This window comes from Vanessa cardui, chromosome 4 (genome assembly GCF_905220365.1).
Source record: "Vanessa cardui chromosome 4, ilVanCard2.1, whole genome shotgun sequence".
In the NCBI taxonomy this organism is placed as follows: Eukaryota; Metazoa; Arthropoda; class Insecta; order Lepidoptera; family Nymphalidae; genus Vanessa; species Vanessa cardui.
This window is the reverse complement of record NC_061126.1, coordinates 9,204,463-9,220,046: the sequence shown is the minus strand read 5'-3', so window position 1 is coordinate 9,220,046 and position 15,584 is coordinate 9,204,463. Positions and strand designations below refer to the sequence as shown.

Genomic DNA, 15,584 nt, shown 5'->3' with positions numbered 1-15,584 from the left:
TGTATGTATGTACCTATTCGTTTATTTATATACCACGCAGATACGGATGTAAGTTGTAACACGTTACGAGCATATCGTCGTTTGAAATCGTCGGTAACGAATTTTTCCCCTATCATGAATCGCTAAACGTGAAATTATCATTTTAATAAAAAAATGGGTATGAAGGAAAAAGGATTTGTGTATACAAACATGTGTTAGGAAACATGTATATACAGTATAGTTTTCTAATGAAACTAATAATTTCAAGTACATAAATAGTAGGTATTTATTTGAATGCCTATGTCATTAGGCTCTCGGATGTTAGGTCGTATAGATTATGTTAAATATGTGTATTTTGTTCACTGCAGGTAATTTAAGCAATCAATACAATTATATATAATAATGAATAACTTTGTAATGCGATTACTATAGCGATATTTTCATATCAAATTAATAATAGATATAATAGAACAGGACACATGTATATATAAATTAATGATGCGAAATAAAAAACTTGAATCGATAAAATTGCCATTTATTATGTTGTCGTGTAATAAGAAAGTGTTTAAATAAAACAAAATAAATAAAGTTTTTCTTAACTTTACTATCAGAACCTAATTTTTTACAATATTATCCATGTGTAAAATTACGCATTTTTATCGGCGTTTTTTGTATTAAACCTTTACAACCCAATGCAATTATACAAAATATTATCTAATAATTTACTTATTTCAAATATAGAACGTATAATATCGTCAGTTTTGTTCATATATAAATTAGGTCAATTAAAACTTAAAATTAAAGATCACTTTTAAATCAGTATTTTTTTTAAACATTCAAGGCCGCTTTAGGAATGTGGTATTTCAATTACCTCCTTGAATTAATCTGATATAAACAAAAAGTTTGTATATGGAAGAAGTTTCTAGTTCAATGATTGAATGAAATGTTATTCTATTTTCAATTGAGACAAAACAAATAAACATACAACTTACTGTATGTGAACGGCTAGGGGATTTATTTGGCGTAACCAGTTATTTTAGTCACAAATAAATGTGGATATAAATTCGTTAATATTGATAAAAAGCGTATTGTATAGGTATTTTATAATTGGCTAAATTTAATAGAAAATAAAGTAAAATATTACTAAGGAAATTAATAATCTTTAAAATCCAAAATAAAGACAGTTTTGATCCATTACAAAAAATATTTGTTCCCAATCGGCATTGCACATAATGACAATTTATCTAATTTATTTACAAAAAATATTTATGGGACTTTCTAATAATATCGTCACTTCTTTACATTTTTCGAAATACGTATTTTAAGAAGGCCTTTCTGTTTTCAAGACTAAAGATGACCTTTGAATTGTAACTTATCTTCATCAACTTTATCACTTCCTTTAAGTATATTTAATATATTTATGACAAATTTTATTTTCATTTATTACATTATTTAAGTTTATTACATTTTAAGAAAAATACTATAATGGGCGTTTATAAGTTATGGTCACCTTTGCTTATAAAATAAAATTAACTTAAGTTACAAAAAATCATTTTGTTTCTAAAAATATTACTCATACATGTATTTATAACCTCTGCTGTCCCAAGCTCCGCAAAAGACATACAATTTATGTGTATGTAAAATCTAGATTCTAGAATTAAAATAAATGAAAAAAAATCACAAACCATACAGAAACCCGACGGCACTACATTGGTATACTATTTTTGCATCATATTTATAAGCAAAAATGGCACCACACCTAACTATTAATAACTGATACTAAGTAACAGCCAACCAAAATTCGACGATAGTTTGGAATTTAAAAAACAAATTATTAATACGTGATGTTTATTTGCTAAAAGATACGTTATTTGAACAAAGATTATTAAATGCTTAAATGTAAAGAGTAATAAAAAAATATAAAAAAATTACATACATACAGCACATATTTCACAGGTATAAAAAGTAAATAAGAATTGTCCTTGTGGCGTGTTTTGTACACTTTTGGCGCATGTTATGAACGTTAAATCATTTGTCTTGACATTGCATGTCGCATCTTGCGCTCCCATGACTCCGCTTCGGCCCAAGAATGCCGAACGTCCCGGAACAACTGAAAAGGTTTATTTTTTTGTAATATTAATTTTTGATGAAAATTCAATGAACGACACTCAAATTATATATAGGTTATTATCTAAAATTTGTTAGTAATAAAACTGAAATGGCTTTGGTTAGAATAAATATTACTGTTAATTTCCCGCTCAAACGAAAATCACTCATTTGAGCATTTCTTCTCTACATCACTATGAATTATAAATTTCTATGATTGATTATTTGTTATTATTTCAAAGAAACCTTTTTTCAATAAAAAGTAACCTACCTGAGATAGCCACACTTCGTCGGCTAGTAGTTCATTTAGAATAACCGTAGTATCTTTACTGGGGTTCTGCATCCTTTTTTCTGCTACTCGCTTACTACATTCAGCATACATTAGATACTTTTGATGTGATATTCTCGAATACAATTGCACGCGACCGCAACAAGGCGTACATACAAGGAATTCCTGAAAAATAAGAATATTGTTATAAAATATATGTCTGTATAATCTATTCTAACGGGAAGAGGAGAAAAGATAAATAAACAACTTTGACCTTGAATTGTTATGTCATTTGCGTTCGACTAGTGAGGTGAAAATAATTGAATGAATGGGTAATGAATGCTAAGGAACGATATTTTTTTTGATTTAAAAGTAATATTATTTTATTTTATAAATAATTGTATATCAATTAAAAGTCAGTAGGAAGAAGCAAAAGGTCGTAAATAGTAAATCGGTTTCAATGAAAGTCCGTTTGAACAAAGCCAGGTCGTAATAAAAAACTTTAGAGAATTCCGAATAATCACCCGTGCACATGATACGAAAGATCGGAGACGAATGTCTTTCTTACTCTTGTATTATTTTCAAGACTATAAATTAAGTACTGTTATGCACAAAAGTGATCTACATATCGAGATAAGAGGATTTTTTAAGTGAAATAATTCTTTTAACATTTTTGGTAAAAATGTTATTTTTACTTACTGTATAAAAAAATAACTTTTTTCATCTTACGTTAAGAAACTTTTTACGTTTCTATAAAATAATTCATATTATATATTACAACCAATTAAATAAATATATATTTAAAAAAATATCTATAATATATCTTAAAACTAAAATAATATATTTTTTTATCTGTAAAAATTCATTCAGCCTCCATTCGTTTAGCGAACATCCTTAGTCGTGGCCTCTATTTTAATTGTTCGTTCATCGAAAAATGGCGTCTTAAATGTCGACAAAACTGTTTTCGTTACTTTAGAAGTGAAATTAAAGTGGATTGATGTAGTTTAGTGAAATATGGTTGTATTACAAATGGATAATATATATTAATCAAGAACTGTTTGTAGTTAATCATATAGCGGAATTATTAACAAAAAACTTGTGACATTGAAAGATACGGCATGTTTTGAATGTTTCCTTTTGTCATTGGAATGGACTATAACTAGTTCTATACTCATAACCTAGTACATACTTATATATTAAATAAAGTATGTAGAGAATGTATATAAGCCGAAGATTTCGTTTGTAAAATCTTTCAAAGCGTACTATGATTAATTCATCCGGATTAAATCATGTCACCGTAGATCATATCTTAAACTATTCCTAACAAACATTTTCGTTATTTTTCATCCTTTTTTTTCCGTAATTGAGGCCGTCCAGTGTGTGCAATTTAGTAACCTAGAAAGCGACCGTAATGGGTTAAAGCAACATCCTCTAATGTCTACTGAATTTTTTTCGATGAATGTTTGTTACAAGCACAGAAATTTTCAAAATATTAATAAATCAAGTTTATAAATTAAATTAACAATTTAATAAAGCTCCCGACCAAACAAGACAATTTCAATGAGTCCAAACTCGATGGGTTTACTAAAAGGTAGAGCAAGGCTTACGTCTCCAACCTTCGAGCCCTATCATCAGACCACCTCAGAGGTTCCAGATTTCCAGCATCAGGTCCTCGTCAATTAACGTAAAGAGAACTAGTTAAGTCAAATTCAACAAGCCCAAACTGGATGGGTTTACTAAAAGGCAGTCCAGGGTTTAATCTCCTATCTTCGAGACCTAACAGCAGACCAGCTCAGAGGTTCCAGACGACATTAGTGTTTCAAATGCCAAATCCCACATATGCTTGCAAGCAAACTGAGCGTGTAACATTCCTATCACACCTAACAAATGACCTGATGACCTTGAAAACCCTAACCAATTTCCACCAAACATAGCTAAGAACACTCTCGACTGATATAAGGTATTAAACAAAAAAAAAAGCTTTGAAACCGGAACATTCGTTTGGGAGCTACGATGCCACAGACAGACACATACACATTTACATAGACACGTCAATTTTATAACACTCCGTCGTTTTTGAGACGGGGGTTAAAAAAAAGTATTAAATAACCACAAAAATATTGTAAATAATTATATTAATTTCTAAAAATATATTTTTTTTATGGTATAGGTTGGCGGACGAGCATATGGGCCATAGACAATGACGCTGTAAGAAATATTAACCATTCCTTACATCGTCAATGCGCCACCAACTTTGGTAACCAAGCTGTTATGTCCCTTGTACCTGTAGTTACACTGGCTTAATTAGTTTTCCTCGTATAAACATAGGCTAAAAGAATGATTTAAATAAAACTAGTTATAACGGATTTTAATCGCGTATATTAATTATTTTGGACATCCCGACGTTTCGAGCACTTTACAGCGTTCGTGGTCACGGGTAGTGGTCTACCAAAGTGTAAAAGCACAATAATTAATATACGCGATTAAAATCCGTTATAACTAGTTTTATTTAAATGTGTAATAATCGCGAAAATTTAAGACAACTAAAAGAATAATTTTATATATATGATACAGTGAAATATATACGATGGGAAAAGTTATTTTATGGAAAAGAAGAGGAGGCGTGACAAGGCGTGACAAGGCGTGACAGGGCGTGGCATACCTTCTCGTAGGCGAGCCTCGCGTCTGGCTGCACGGGCTCGAGCGTGGCGGGGTTGTAGGGCTGGCCGTATAGCAGCAGGCGCGCCACGGCGGGGCGCGCGCAGGCGCGGCACACGCCCGAGCCCGCCGCCACGCTGAGGCCCGGCCACGTGGCCACGGCCGCGTCCAGCGCGCGCGCGCCCCCCGCGCCGCCCGCCGCGCCCGACGCGCCCGACACGCGCGTGCGCATCGTCTCCGTCACCTCGTCCACCGTCTTCACGTTCGATAGGAAGTACTCGTCTGGAACGTGCCGTGACATTCACTATTAAAACACCTCGATACTAAGCGTCTTTTTTTTTTTTTGTGTTGTGTATTGCTGTTGGCCCTACTGGCCTTCACAGCGTCACCTGACTTTCGGGCGAGAACTAATGTCCCCTGCCCTGAGGTTGAGCGCGGTGCTCTAAATTAAAACTAAAGTTCGTCCTGAGGGTGTCTCCTATGAGATCGCACCTCGGCTCAAAACGAAATCGGTGGGGATTAAGCGTCTTAGATACTGTCATGGATTTATATGTCGGAGACGGTCATGAATTCCTTAGCGTAACGAAGCGCGGCACGAATCCCGCGAGGCGGCAGCACTGTCGTGACGTCACGACGCGACTAACTTCGTGCTACGACGGAGCCTGCCCGGTGGAGGCGCTCAGAGACGACTCACTTACGATTCCGCTCTCGTGAAGACCAGTACCTCCATCCTAGGAACTGTCATTCGCTTCGTTGCCAAGTGTGATACAGTGTTTTACTGGATAAGTGTCTTAAGTACTTTAAACGTAGAATAAACGTGTTCCTGTATTCGCGGTTTCCTCTTTACTCGATCACCCTAGTAATACGCCCCTATGATGTCTGACGATCGTACTGATGTCGCTGTCGATCCGACATATATAAGTTTACTAGAAGGTAGCTCGGTAGGTAAAATTTCGGTAAGTAAAACTTATTTTAGACAACATCACATACATTACTCTGATCCCAATGTAAGTAGCTGAAGCACTTGTGTTATGGAAATCAGAAGTAACGACGGTACCACAAACACCCAGACCCAAGACAACATAGAAAACTAATGGTAATCTACATCGACTCGGCCAGGAATCGAACCCGGGACCTCAGAGTGGCGTACCCACGCAAACCGGTGTACACACCACTCGACCATGGAGGTCGTCAATCATTTTTCATGTAGATGTAGATTTTTTGTGTCTATTGCAAAAATAGTAAAGAACTTCGAATTACCTTGTTCTTGAAATATTTCCGTTAAGAAGTTGGGATCCAATGCGTGCGATATTAATGTCTGTATGTAAACTTCGAAATTCTCTTGATACATTTGAGTTTCTAGCATCCTCTTTTCTATAAAATTACAGTCGTCAAGCGGTAGCTCACTTCTTACTAATTCGACTATTGTTTCTAAATGAGATTGTGATCGGACTTTAACAGGAACTTGGGTGTAAAGTTTTTTATTTTCAGGATTCCAGGCAGCATACTGAAACGGTAAAAAATAAAGATAAATATTTCAAACATATGTAAATAGTATATGGCTTTACCTTGACATTAAAAGTACAAAGGTTTCAAATGTATGTCCTATCGGATTATGAGACCGTACATGTACATTCCGTATAATGTCCTATTTGGTCTTCGTGACTATATTCGGTCAGGGCATTTAGATGACCATGTCGCTTTCTACAAAAATATACACTCCTAATTATCATATACCAACCAATCTTACGATTTCGTCATAATTAATGTGTAAAACATAAGAAGTAAAACCTTTTTTAAATAAGTAACGTTCACCACGCTACTGATAATAATAGACTAATTAGCGTGATAAAAACCCAAATACACTCTCCTTCTCTTTACTTCCATGCTCAGAAACAGATAGGGCAATCATTATATGCAATATTGAGTCAATTTTGCCGTTAAACAAAGCTTATAAATCTTACGATATGTAAGAAAGTTTCCTCTAGCGCCGCTGATGCTGTTTCATTGATACTGACTATGTTGGTTTTTAAATGAATCTCAAAATTATCCTGTTCAATTTTTAAGTAAAGAAAGCTTAAAAAACTAACAAAAACTTACATAATAAAATATTTTTGTGACAAACTCAATTTTTTCTGACAAGTATATAATATATACTACTATATTGTTTATTAGGTTATATAATAGAACAGTACAGCAATTATAGTACGCTACTATATTACACAAACCTTTAATTTTCGATTGTGTAAGAATTTGTAAAATAAAATATCTTTCTATTCATTTCACCTGCGATCGCCTAGTAGAATAATCGATTGTATAATGCAACTTATTCTTTTAAAAGCTCACTATTTTCATGCAGAAACAAGGCAAGCATTGGTGTGATACAGGCTTTATCTACTTAATATGCAAGATAGATACAAAAAAAAAAAAAACGCTTCGGGGATTTTTGTTTGCAAACAATTTTTTTAAGTAGATATGAATAGTTCTTACCGTTGATATATTTCGGTATAATACTTTTCCGTTTTCCTCAAAAGGCTCGTACTTTTGCAGTAGAGTTTTTCCGTCCACTCTCCATATCGCCGGCCACATCTCGTTTAATTCACTCTTTATCGCAACAAATTCTCCAGACTGTCAAATTTAAAAAGATTTGAATAAGGCAGAATGTAGTAAAGTAATGAATAATAATACTTAATACTAAGACAATTACTATATTTAATAATTTTGGATTGGATTAATTTTCTTATCAAGAGATGACTATCAAATATTATTGAAATGAATCGCAATAGCTACATTCTTTGACAAGGCATACATGCATAATAATCTGGATATACATTAAATACAAGACTTGTTAATAAAACCCAAACTTCGACTTAAAATATAGACGATGTGAATAGCTGTTTTCGGCAAACAATATTGGCGTGCACATAAAATGAATATAAATCATTACTGCACCTAAATAATATTTATATTTTAGAAATATATTATATTTCCAAAATGAAAATAATTATATAGTCAAAAAATAGTGCATAAAACGTTAAATATGTATTAAGTGTGTAACTAGTATACAAAAACTTAACACCTATTAAAACGTTAAGAGAACCTGATAGGGCATTTCTTCAATGGGTCTATTATTATCTATTTGTCCTGAGCTCGATATTTGCTGATGCGATTTTATATGGTGTAATTTCCTGTTCGAATTAGCGTCATTGTCTGCTGGCCCGTATGTACCATAAGCCAATCCCGTTGTGTGCGCGGTAACTAAAAGATTAAAAACAATTAGCAGATGTGCATTTAAACAAATCAACAAAACATATATACGCTGTTTACATTACCTTTTGTTCAGAAGCTAAACCATAATTATTTAAAATGAATACATTATTTTTTTGAAGTTGGAAATGAAAATAAAAGGATTGGAGCGGTTGGGAAAAGGATAGCCAAATGATTTTCACCAACGCGATAACATGTACACTTAATACGTCTATATACATATGAGATGTGAACCATCCTAAAAACGGATTGCAATGAAGAAATATTACAATATGTAAATATGAACATGTTATCCCTATTTGGCGAAGTGAGGGGTGCTACCAGGAATAATTACAAACTAAAATTATTTAACACATATCAGTAATATACTCGCGTTTATTTTATGTCTTCTCCTATTATACAAAAGTATTTACATAAAATATTGAGAATTGTGCATAAACAAATAACAATTAAATAGAAATACAAAAACTTATGTTCAGGGCATGGCCTCCTAATACATTCCTCGCACTAACTTATAGCTGTCAATGTATTATTATTATGCATTTCATCATCTTATAATATAAAATCACTTTCGGCTAACATCAAAGTATATGAATACACTATCATAAGTACCAACTAAAATCAAATACTGTAAAATACAATACATCATTAGGTATATACAACAGACACCACTGGTATCAATCCCATAAAAAAATATACCACAATTTTGGAATTATTAATGGTAGCACCCCTTCAATAGCGAGTATGACAAGAGTCACAAATTCTACAATTTACAATAAAATGGCACTAATAATGTGTCATCAACAATAAAGTCGGTGAAATCTTGTTACAGACTAACCCTAAAATATCGACCTCTACTAGATAGGTACATCACATTTTCATCATAGAAATTATTTACAGTAAATAATAATAGATTTCATCTAATAAAAATTTACATATCACAGTTAAAATGTAACAAGTTTTCACTGTACACTGCCTCAGGGGCAGCTAGCTTGCTCCTGTCATACAAGCTTCAGGGCTAGCTCTTCACCATCGCGCTCTACTTCTCAAGTGGAAATCTAATAAATTGAACGCACCTTCGTCGGGCTGGTGTTGGTAATAATATTGCTGCTGCGGCGCGGGCTGCAGCGACGCCACGGGCGGCGGCGCAGGCGCTCGTGGCTTCTTGGGCGCGGCCGGCTGAGGCGCCACGACGGCCGACGGCGTGGCCTTGCTCATCGTCGTCGTCGTGCGCCCTTTCTTGCCCTTGTCGTTCAGAGGCGTACTGGGCACGTTCAGCACCGGCTTGTTCAGCCTTCTCGCTTCCTCGTCCGCGTCGTACGTGCCCTCCTCCGACCCGTCGTATTTTCTTTTTCTATCTTTGTTGAGATTATAATACCGGGGATCGTCCAACTCGACATTTTTCGCTTGCGAGCCGAGGATATTCGAGGGCACACCGTGTAGTTGGTTAGCGCCTAACAAACCTGTCGTGCTCATATTCGCCGCAGAACTCATGACGGGGTTGCTCAGTGACATACCTGTGTTTAGTGCGTTATTGGAAGCCATCGCGCCGTTGGCGCTCTGTTGAGTAGTGTTCGCCTCGCACTGACTCTTATTGTGGTCGTTAGTGTACGCTTTGTTCGTGTTACTGTTCGTCGTTCGCGACCAAGTCGACTTCCTGGCGCCTCTGCCGGCCGGCGGGGGAGATGTATCCCGCTCTCCTTGTAAAAATTTCAAATAAGAAGCCATGAAACCTGAACCGGGGCCCGTGACTGGAACATTGAACTTTTTTTCCATTATTTTTGAAGTAGCGTCTTGGGAAGTGCTGTTAATGTTCTGCTGCTGTGAAGAGGGTGCTACCGACGATGCAGTATTTGCCCGTTGTTCTGCAAGGAAACCAAGTTCTTCTTCTATATTAGGTACTACCACCTTAGGCTGTTCCTCCTCACGAGTTTCTGGTGTCGAAAAAGATGATGAGGAAGCCGAAGGTGGAGTCTCGCTAAACGATGATAATGGTGTTAACTCCACCGAGGATTGGAAATCGGGATGAGGACCTAGATGGAAGGGGGGGAAATAAGTAAGTGCATGTCCATGTTGCATCGCTAGAGCTTGATGTTGGTTCGCAAAATTTGAAGCATGCAATGGAGCTTGAGATCCAAATGCAGATGTGCCAGGGAACATTTTAGGGGGCGGTGGTGGGAGATTCCATCTTTCAAAATCAAAATAACCATTTTGTTGTTGGTTACTAGTAGAACTATGCGCTGGGGGTGGGATCCTATTTGCTAAATAATCAGCCATCACAACATTTGAGATTTCATTCATATTTGTATGTGGGGCTTTTTCTACACTTTTTCGTCGCGTAACAACTTTACTAGTCACTGGTACACTTGATAATGGTGTTTGACTTTTGGAAGCTTTAACTTCTTGTAATTGACAACTCTGTTGCAAATTTTGTAAGTTTTTAACTATACTCATAGGATCACCACGACAGCTGGAAAGATCTTGCAAAGCTACATTACTACCATCGATATAGAGGTGTTGGTGTTTATCAGATAAACTTCTATCTGAGGAACTTTGAGATTGAGACGTTGACTTTTCATTGTGAGTATTACTTTCAGATAAACTATTATTGTAATTACTAGAACTGGGATTACTACTATTACCATTACTATTGTATTTTCTGTTTGTTTGTCTTTCATTCTCCCAACAACTTTGGCTGGAATTTTGATTTTGATTACGATCATATCTATTTTCACTATAAGATTTACTTTGTTCTATACCTAATGCTCTGGTAATAACAGAAGGGTAGGCCACTTGACTATTTTGTGAAGGGGGTCGGGAAGAAACGGAGGCATCAAGTGGTGACCTCGGTGCAGTATTAACTTTACTATAATGATCTCCATGCTGCTGTGGAGAATTTATAGAATTCATAGGACTATGATACATAGGATATGCAGGACTAGAACCATGCCCCAAAGGGGACGTTTGAGGGGCTGTTTGTAAAGGACTTTGCCTTCTAGTAACTACAACACTACAATCTGGACCATTTTGGGAACTACTGCTTGAATAGCCAGTATCTGTACTAGAGCTACTCTTTGCTCGAACATGATACTCTGACTCAACATTGTTACCACTTTGATAATGCCTAAAACTTGAACTCTGAGTGGATGAATACTGAGTAGAACCAATTCTATTAGGCTTGGAAGAGCTTCCACTACTTCCACTATAGTTCATTCTCCCAGGAGCATCCATTATAGAGTAACTTATAGGGCTAGATTGGGGTTGAAGTTTATCACTTGAATCACAATTTTTTCTTTGTTCACTACCTAGTTCTGGATATATTTTACTTTGTGCTTTTGTTTGTATTAATGGTGGCTTAGATGTGGGGGAAACAAAACCACTACTATTACCAGTTGAGCTACGAGGATTCTTTTCATTAGTAGCACCTTTAGGAGATTGGGAACTATATATCGAGGCAGAAGGTCTTGAGGGAGCTGTGGAGGAAGGACGGTAATCTTTACTAGGAGGTGTAGAGGCAGAGGTTACTGATGGAGTTGACACAATACACGATTGCTGAGAGTGAGAAGAGTTACTTGCAGAACTTGAATAGGACTTACTTCCAGCATAATCCTGCTGTGATGATAGTTGACCACTTTTTGCACCACTTGTACTGTATGAATTATCAGTCTGATTTCCAAAAGATGAAGGTGATTGAAAAAATGTTGACGATGATGAGGAAGATGCTGGTTGTTTAGATGCAGTAGCAGGTGAACCAGACCTATTGGTTTGTTTACCAGTACTAGAAATTTGAGAGTTGAGGTGATTGTTAAGAGTTTGCGCAGCAGCAAAGTGAGCATTAAAATTTTCATATGTCGCTGATGCCTTTGTAGTTGCAGGGCTTGGAGATGAAGGCACAACACTTTCATGAGGTAGAATTCCAAATGGACTGGGAAGTTGATTTGTTCCTTGCCAACTTAATCCTGTCGCTGTTGTACTACCAGGAGTTGAGGGTTGATCAAAAAACGAAGAACCTTGTGCAGCTAAAGTTTGATGTGAATAATTTTCTCTTAATGAAGATATTTCAGTTTCCACTGAAGACTGTTTTGACGCTACTGCTGCTTGAGCTTGTGCAATCACTTGACGATGTTGAGCCTGAAGTGATGAACTATAATGTGCTGGTTTTGGGTTTGCATGATGAAACAAAGGTGAGAATACTGCATCATATCCCACAGCAGGCGGTGAGAGAAATCCACCAGGATTAAAGGGAGAAGCAGTTGATGACCCTAGTTGGCCTGCTAGTGATGCCGTTGTGTGTGCTGCTTGAAGAAGTAACTGGCTTGTTGTAGAAGGCACAGACTGACTGCCCAATCCAGTACCACCACTTGCTAGATGATGATGAAAGTCCCCACTTGCAGCACCAGCTTGTACTCCTGCTAGCCGATTGTACGAAGCATATGCTGACCATGGTCCTACTGGATCCATTACCACCTTCGTGTTGCTTTGTGTTGTGTTAATTTATGTAATTTATTAATAAAAGTCCACACTTTCATCCATAATTTGATGTACACATAAACATATATTTATAACCACTAAATTGGAGCACTTGAAGTCATACTGAGTAAGTTAAATATTCTTCATATGCAGATAACACTCCTGAAAAGAAAAAAAAACATTAACATTTGACTGAGTCTTTATTAACTAGTGTCTTATTAGACGTATTTATATTAATGAGAACCAGTAAATTATACGATAAACATTTTCAATAAGTATTATATTTCATTTATTGGTAAACGAAAACTATTACAACTAATTTTTATATAAACATTTAACGAAATAAAAATAATACGCCGCTCCATAGACATGATAGCGTCAATGTGTTTGAACAATACAGAAAGTTTACACTTAAATCTGTAAATTAATGCAAGGTGTATTGGAAACTAACATACCATCGCATTAGTTTGGAATAACCATTTATCAATGTGGTTTCAAAGGACGCTCACACGACAGATAACATCATAAATATGGCCTCGACTCTTCGAGTGCTCGTTGAGACGGGTTTTGTCTATTGTGAAATTAAAGACTACTTAAACTGTATTATGTATTACACCCAACTGATCACTGAATAATATACACTTTGTAACAAGTCTTCTTTTCTTTGTTTAAGAGTAATATTGTTTCAATGAAGCTACTACTTTATTTACAAGTACAAATACGACAACGTTTCGCCTTTCACATTAATCGCCGCCATTTTACTTGTCGAATGTCGAACGAACGATCGCACAACAAGCGACCTAGCGCCATCTACAAAATTTCGTATAAATTGAATTCGAATAAAAAAAATATTCATTTTTAAAATTACTAAATAAATCTTATTTTTATTAATTTTTTTTTGTGTATATGTATGTTTAAAAAAAAATAAAAACAATACTTTAAAAATTTATTTTATCCAAGAAATAAAAAAATTATTATAAAGAAGGCTGATTCAGGTCTCCGCTATGCAATATCATTTGGATATTGATAATATGGATTTCCATTCCACTGAATTAGAAATCTTTTTATTTATATAAATAATACAAAACATTTATTGTTAAAAGAATATTCAGTTTGTGTTGCCAGCAAATAAGTTGACGGTTTTCCCTCATTAATAGTTATTAATTAATAAGACTACAACAAGACAAGTAAAATAATAAATTTATAATAAAACACTTTTATGCCCAGTATTAGTGGCAATATTTCATAAAGAAATATCTAGATACATTTTGTGTGTCACCACATCACACATTGATGATACTAAAAGTAAATATTTTTTCACGCACTTTCCTCCCACGACTGTGCGTACTGTACCCCTAGTACGAGTTTCAATACTTCTTGCGTTAATAACGTATCGTCTATTCGAAAACGTTTACGAAGTATTTGACTTCGATAGTATAAGTTTGACATTACTCGTTTGCGTTAAAACCATGATAGCAATTCATATTTCCATCTCACTTACACGCGCTAAAAAGAGTGAGAGAAAATATTTTGTCATTTTTATTGTATTTGACATTTCTCGCAAAGTATTGTCTAATGTCTTTAAAAATTTAAAGGTTATATTATCGTATTTTACAATGTTTACATTACTATAAGAAATAGAACGGTGAATGCTTTAATTTTTAAGTGTTATAATAGCAGTGAAAAGAGAAGAAATTACACTGAAACATTGTTTGAAAGATTAATTATATTATAAAATTCATCAAGAGGTACGTAAACATAAATTTATTATTACATTAAGTAAATAAAACGATACGTAATAATTGTAAGGACCGTAAGTTTATAATAAAGATTCTAAACGTTTAAAAAAATTATAAACAGTGAATATTGTTATTAATATAGAGGAATTTGTGTTCACTATAACTAACCTACAAATATTGTTAATTGAATTCTCCTTACAATTTTACGTTGATATACTTATACATATTTAGAGCATCTATTAATAAGTAAAATTAGTTTGCGAACACTTTTATTCTATATTTAAATAATTGTTTTTATTTCCTGTTTATAAAGTTTAATTTAAAATGAAGTGACTTTCACCTCAATTCAAAGTTATGCTTAAATTATTTTGTTATTTCGATATTATCCTAATTAAATACAAACTATTTCAATATACTACAATAATATGCATGTCTAATTGCCATTATGTATTATGGACCTTATTAATTATATTTCAATTAGGGTTCACTTAGATTTAAATAATTCCATGATCATGACTATCTTATGTTTGTGAATGTATTAATAAAAAATATTGTTTGTGATTACAGTTCCAAAGAAGAAAAACAAGCCTAGATAATACAAATACATCTGTGCTGCATTTTCCAGTGTGATGCTACATCTATCACTCTTAACTCCAAGACTCATTGTTAAAATAAAGTTTAATATATAGAAAACAAATACCTAATAATTACTACCATAATTTGTTTTTTATTTGTCCTAAAATATAATTATGTATATAACATATATACAGGTTTTTATTTACATTAAACAACAAAGAGTTCATAGTTTTAATTGACTGTTTTAATATACCCCATAATTGAAAACTTATACTTATACTAAGTAACAACATTCTATTTTATTAAGCAATGAGTGTTTTTGAAGTTGATTATTTATGAGAGAAATCAAAACAATAGTTATTGATTTACCAGTGTGATGCTACATCTATCACTCTTAACTCCAAGAATCATTGTGAAAATAAAGTTCAATATATAGAAAACAAATCCCTTATAATTACTATCATAATTTGTGTTTTTATTTTTCCTAAAATATAATTATATATATACTACATATATAAAGC

The 15,584-nt window shown here is 34.3% G+C and overlaps 1 protein-coding gene across 3 annotated transcripts; it reads right to left on the bottom strand.

Annotated features, from left to right (window-relative positions):
• Nucleotides 1–498: 498 nt before the first annotated feature.
• Nucleotides 499–13,532, bottom strand: LOC124544471 (hornerin-like). 3 transcript variants are annotated; one of them, XM_047123041.1, is made up of 9 exons: nt 13,204–13,532; nt 11,875–12,910; nt 9,355–10,161; nt 8,112–8,269; nt 7,502–7,639; nt 6,272–6,518; nt 5,016–5,293; nt 2,357–2,539; nt 499–2,089 (listed from the first exon to the last, which is right to left on the bottom strand). In XM_047123041.1, the coding sequence occupies exons 2-9, from the start codon at nt 12,737–12,739 to the stop codon at nt 2,003–2,005; spliced, it is 2,763 nt and encodes a 920-aa protein (XP_046978997.1). In that variant the 5' UTR covers nt 12,740–12,910; nt 13,204–13,532; the 3' UTR covers nt 499–2,002. The 3 variants fall into 3 exon arrangements, with proteins under 3 accessions (XP_046978997.1, XP_046978998.1, XP_046978996.1); XM_047123042.1 differs by having other exon boundaries at nt 9,355–10,143; XM_047123040.1 differs by having other exon boundaries at nt 9,355–12,910.
• Between the last annotated feature and the right edge of the window lie 2,052 nt (nt 13,533–15,584).

What these genes read in the sequence shown, in the direction of transcription:
- LOC124544471 (XM_047123040.1), bottom strand. Translation starts at nt 12,739, where the DNA reads ATGGATCCAGTAGGACCATGGTCAGCATATGCTTCGTACAATCGGCTA. An exon ending in TATACCGAAATATATCAACG is followed by an intron (nt 6,519 to 7,501) that starts GTAAGAACTATT and finishes TTACCGTTTCAG; the next exon opens with TATGCTGCCTGGAATCCTGA. An exon ending in ACGAAGTGTGGCTATCTCAG is followed by an intron (nt 2,090 to 2,356) that starts GTAGGTTACTTT and finishes AAACCTTTTCAG; the next exon opens with TTGTTCCGGGACGTTCGGCA.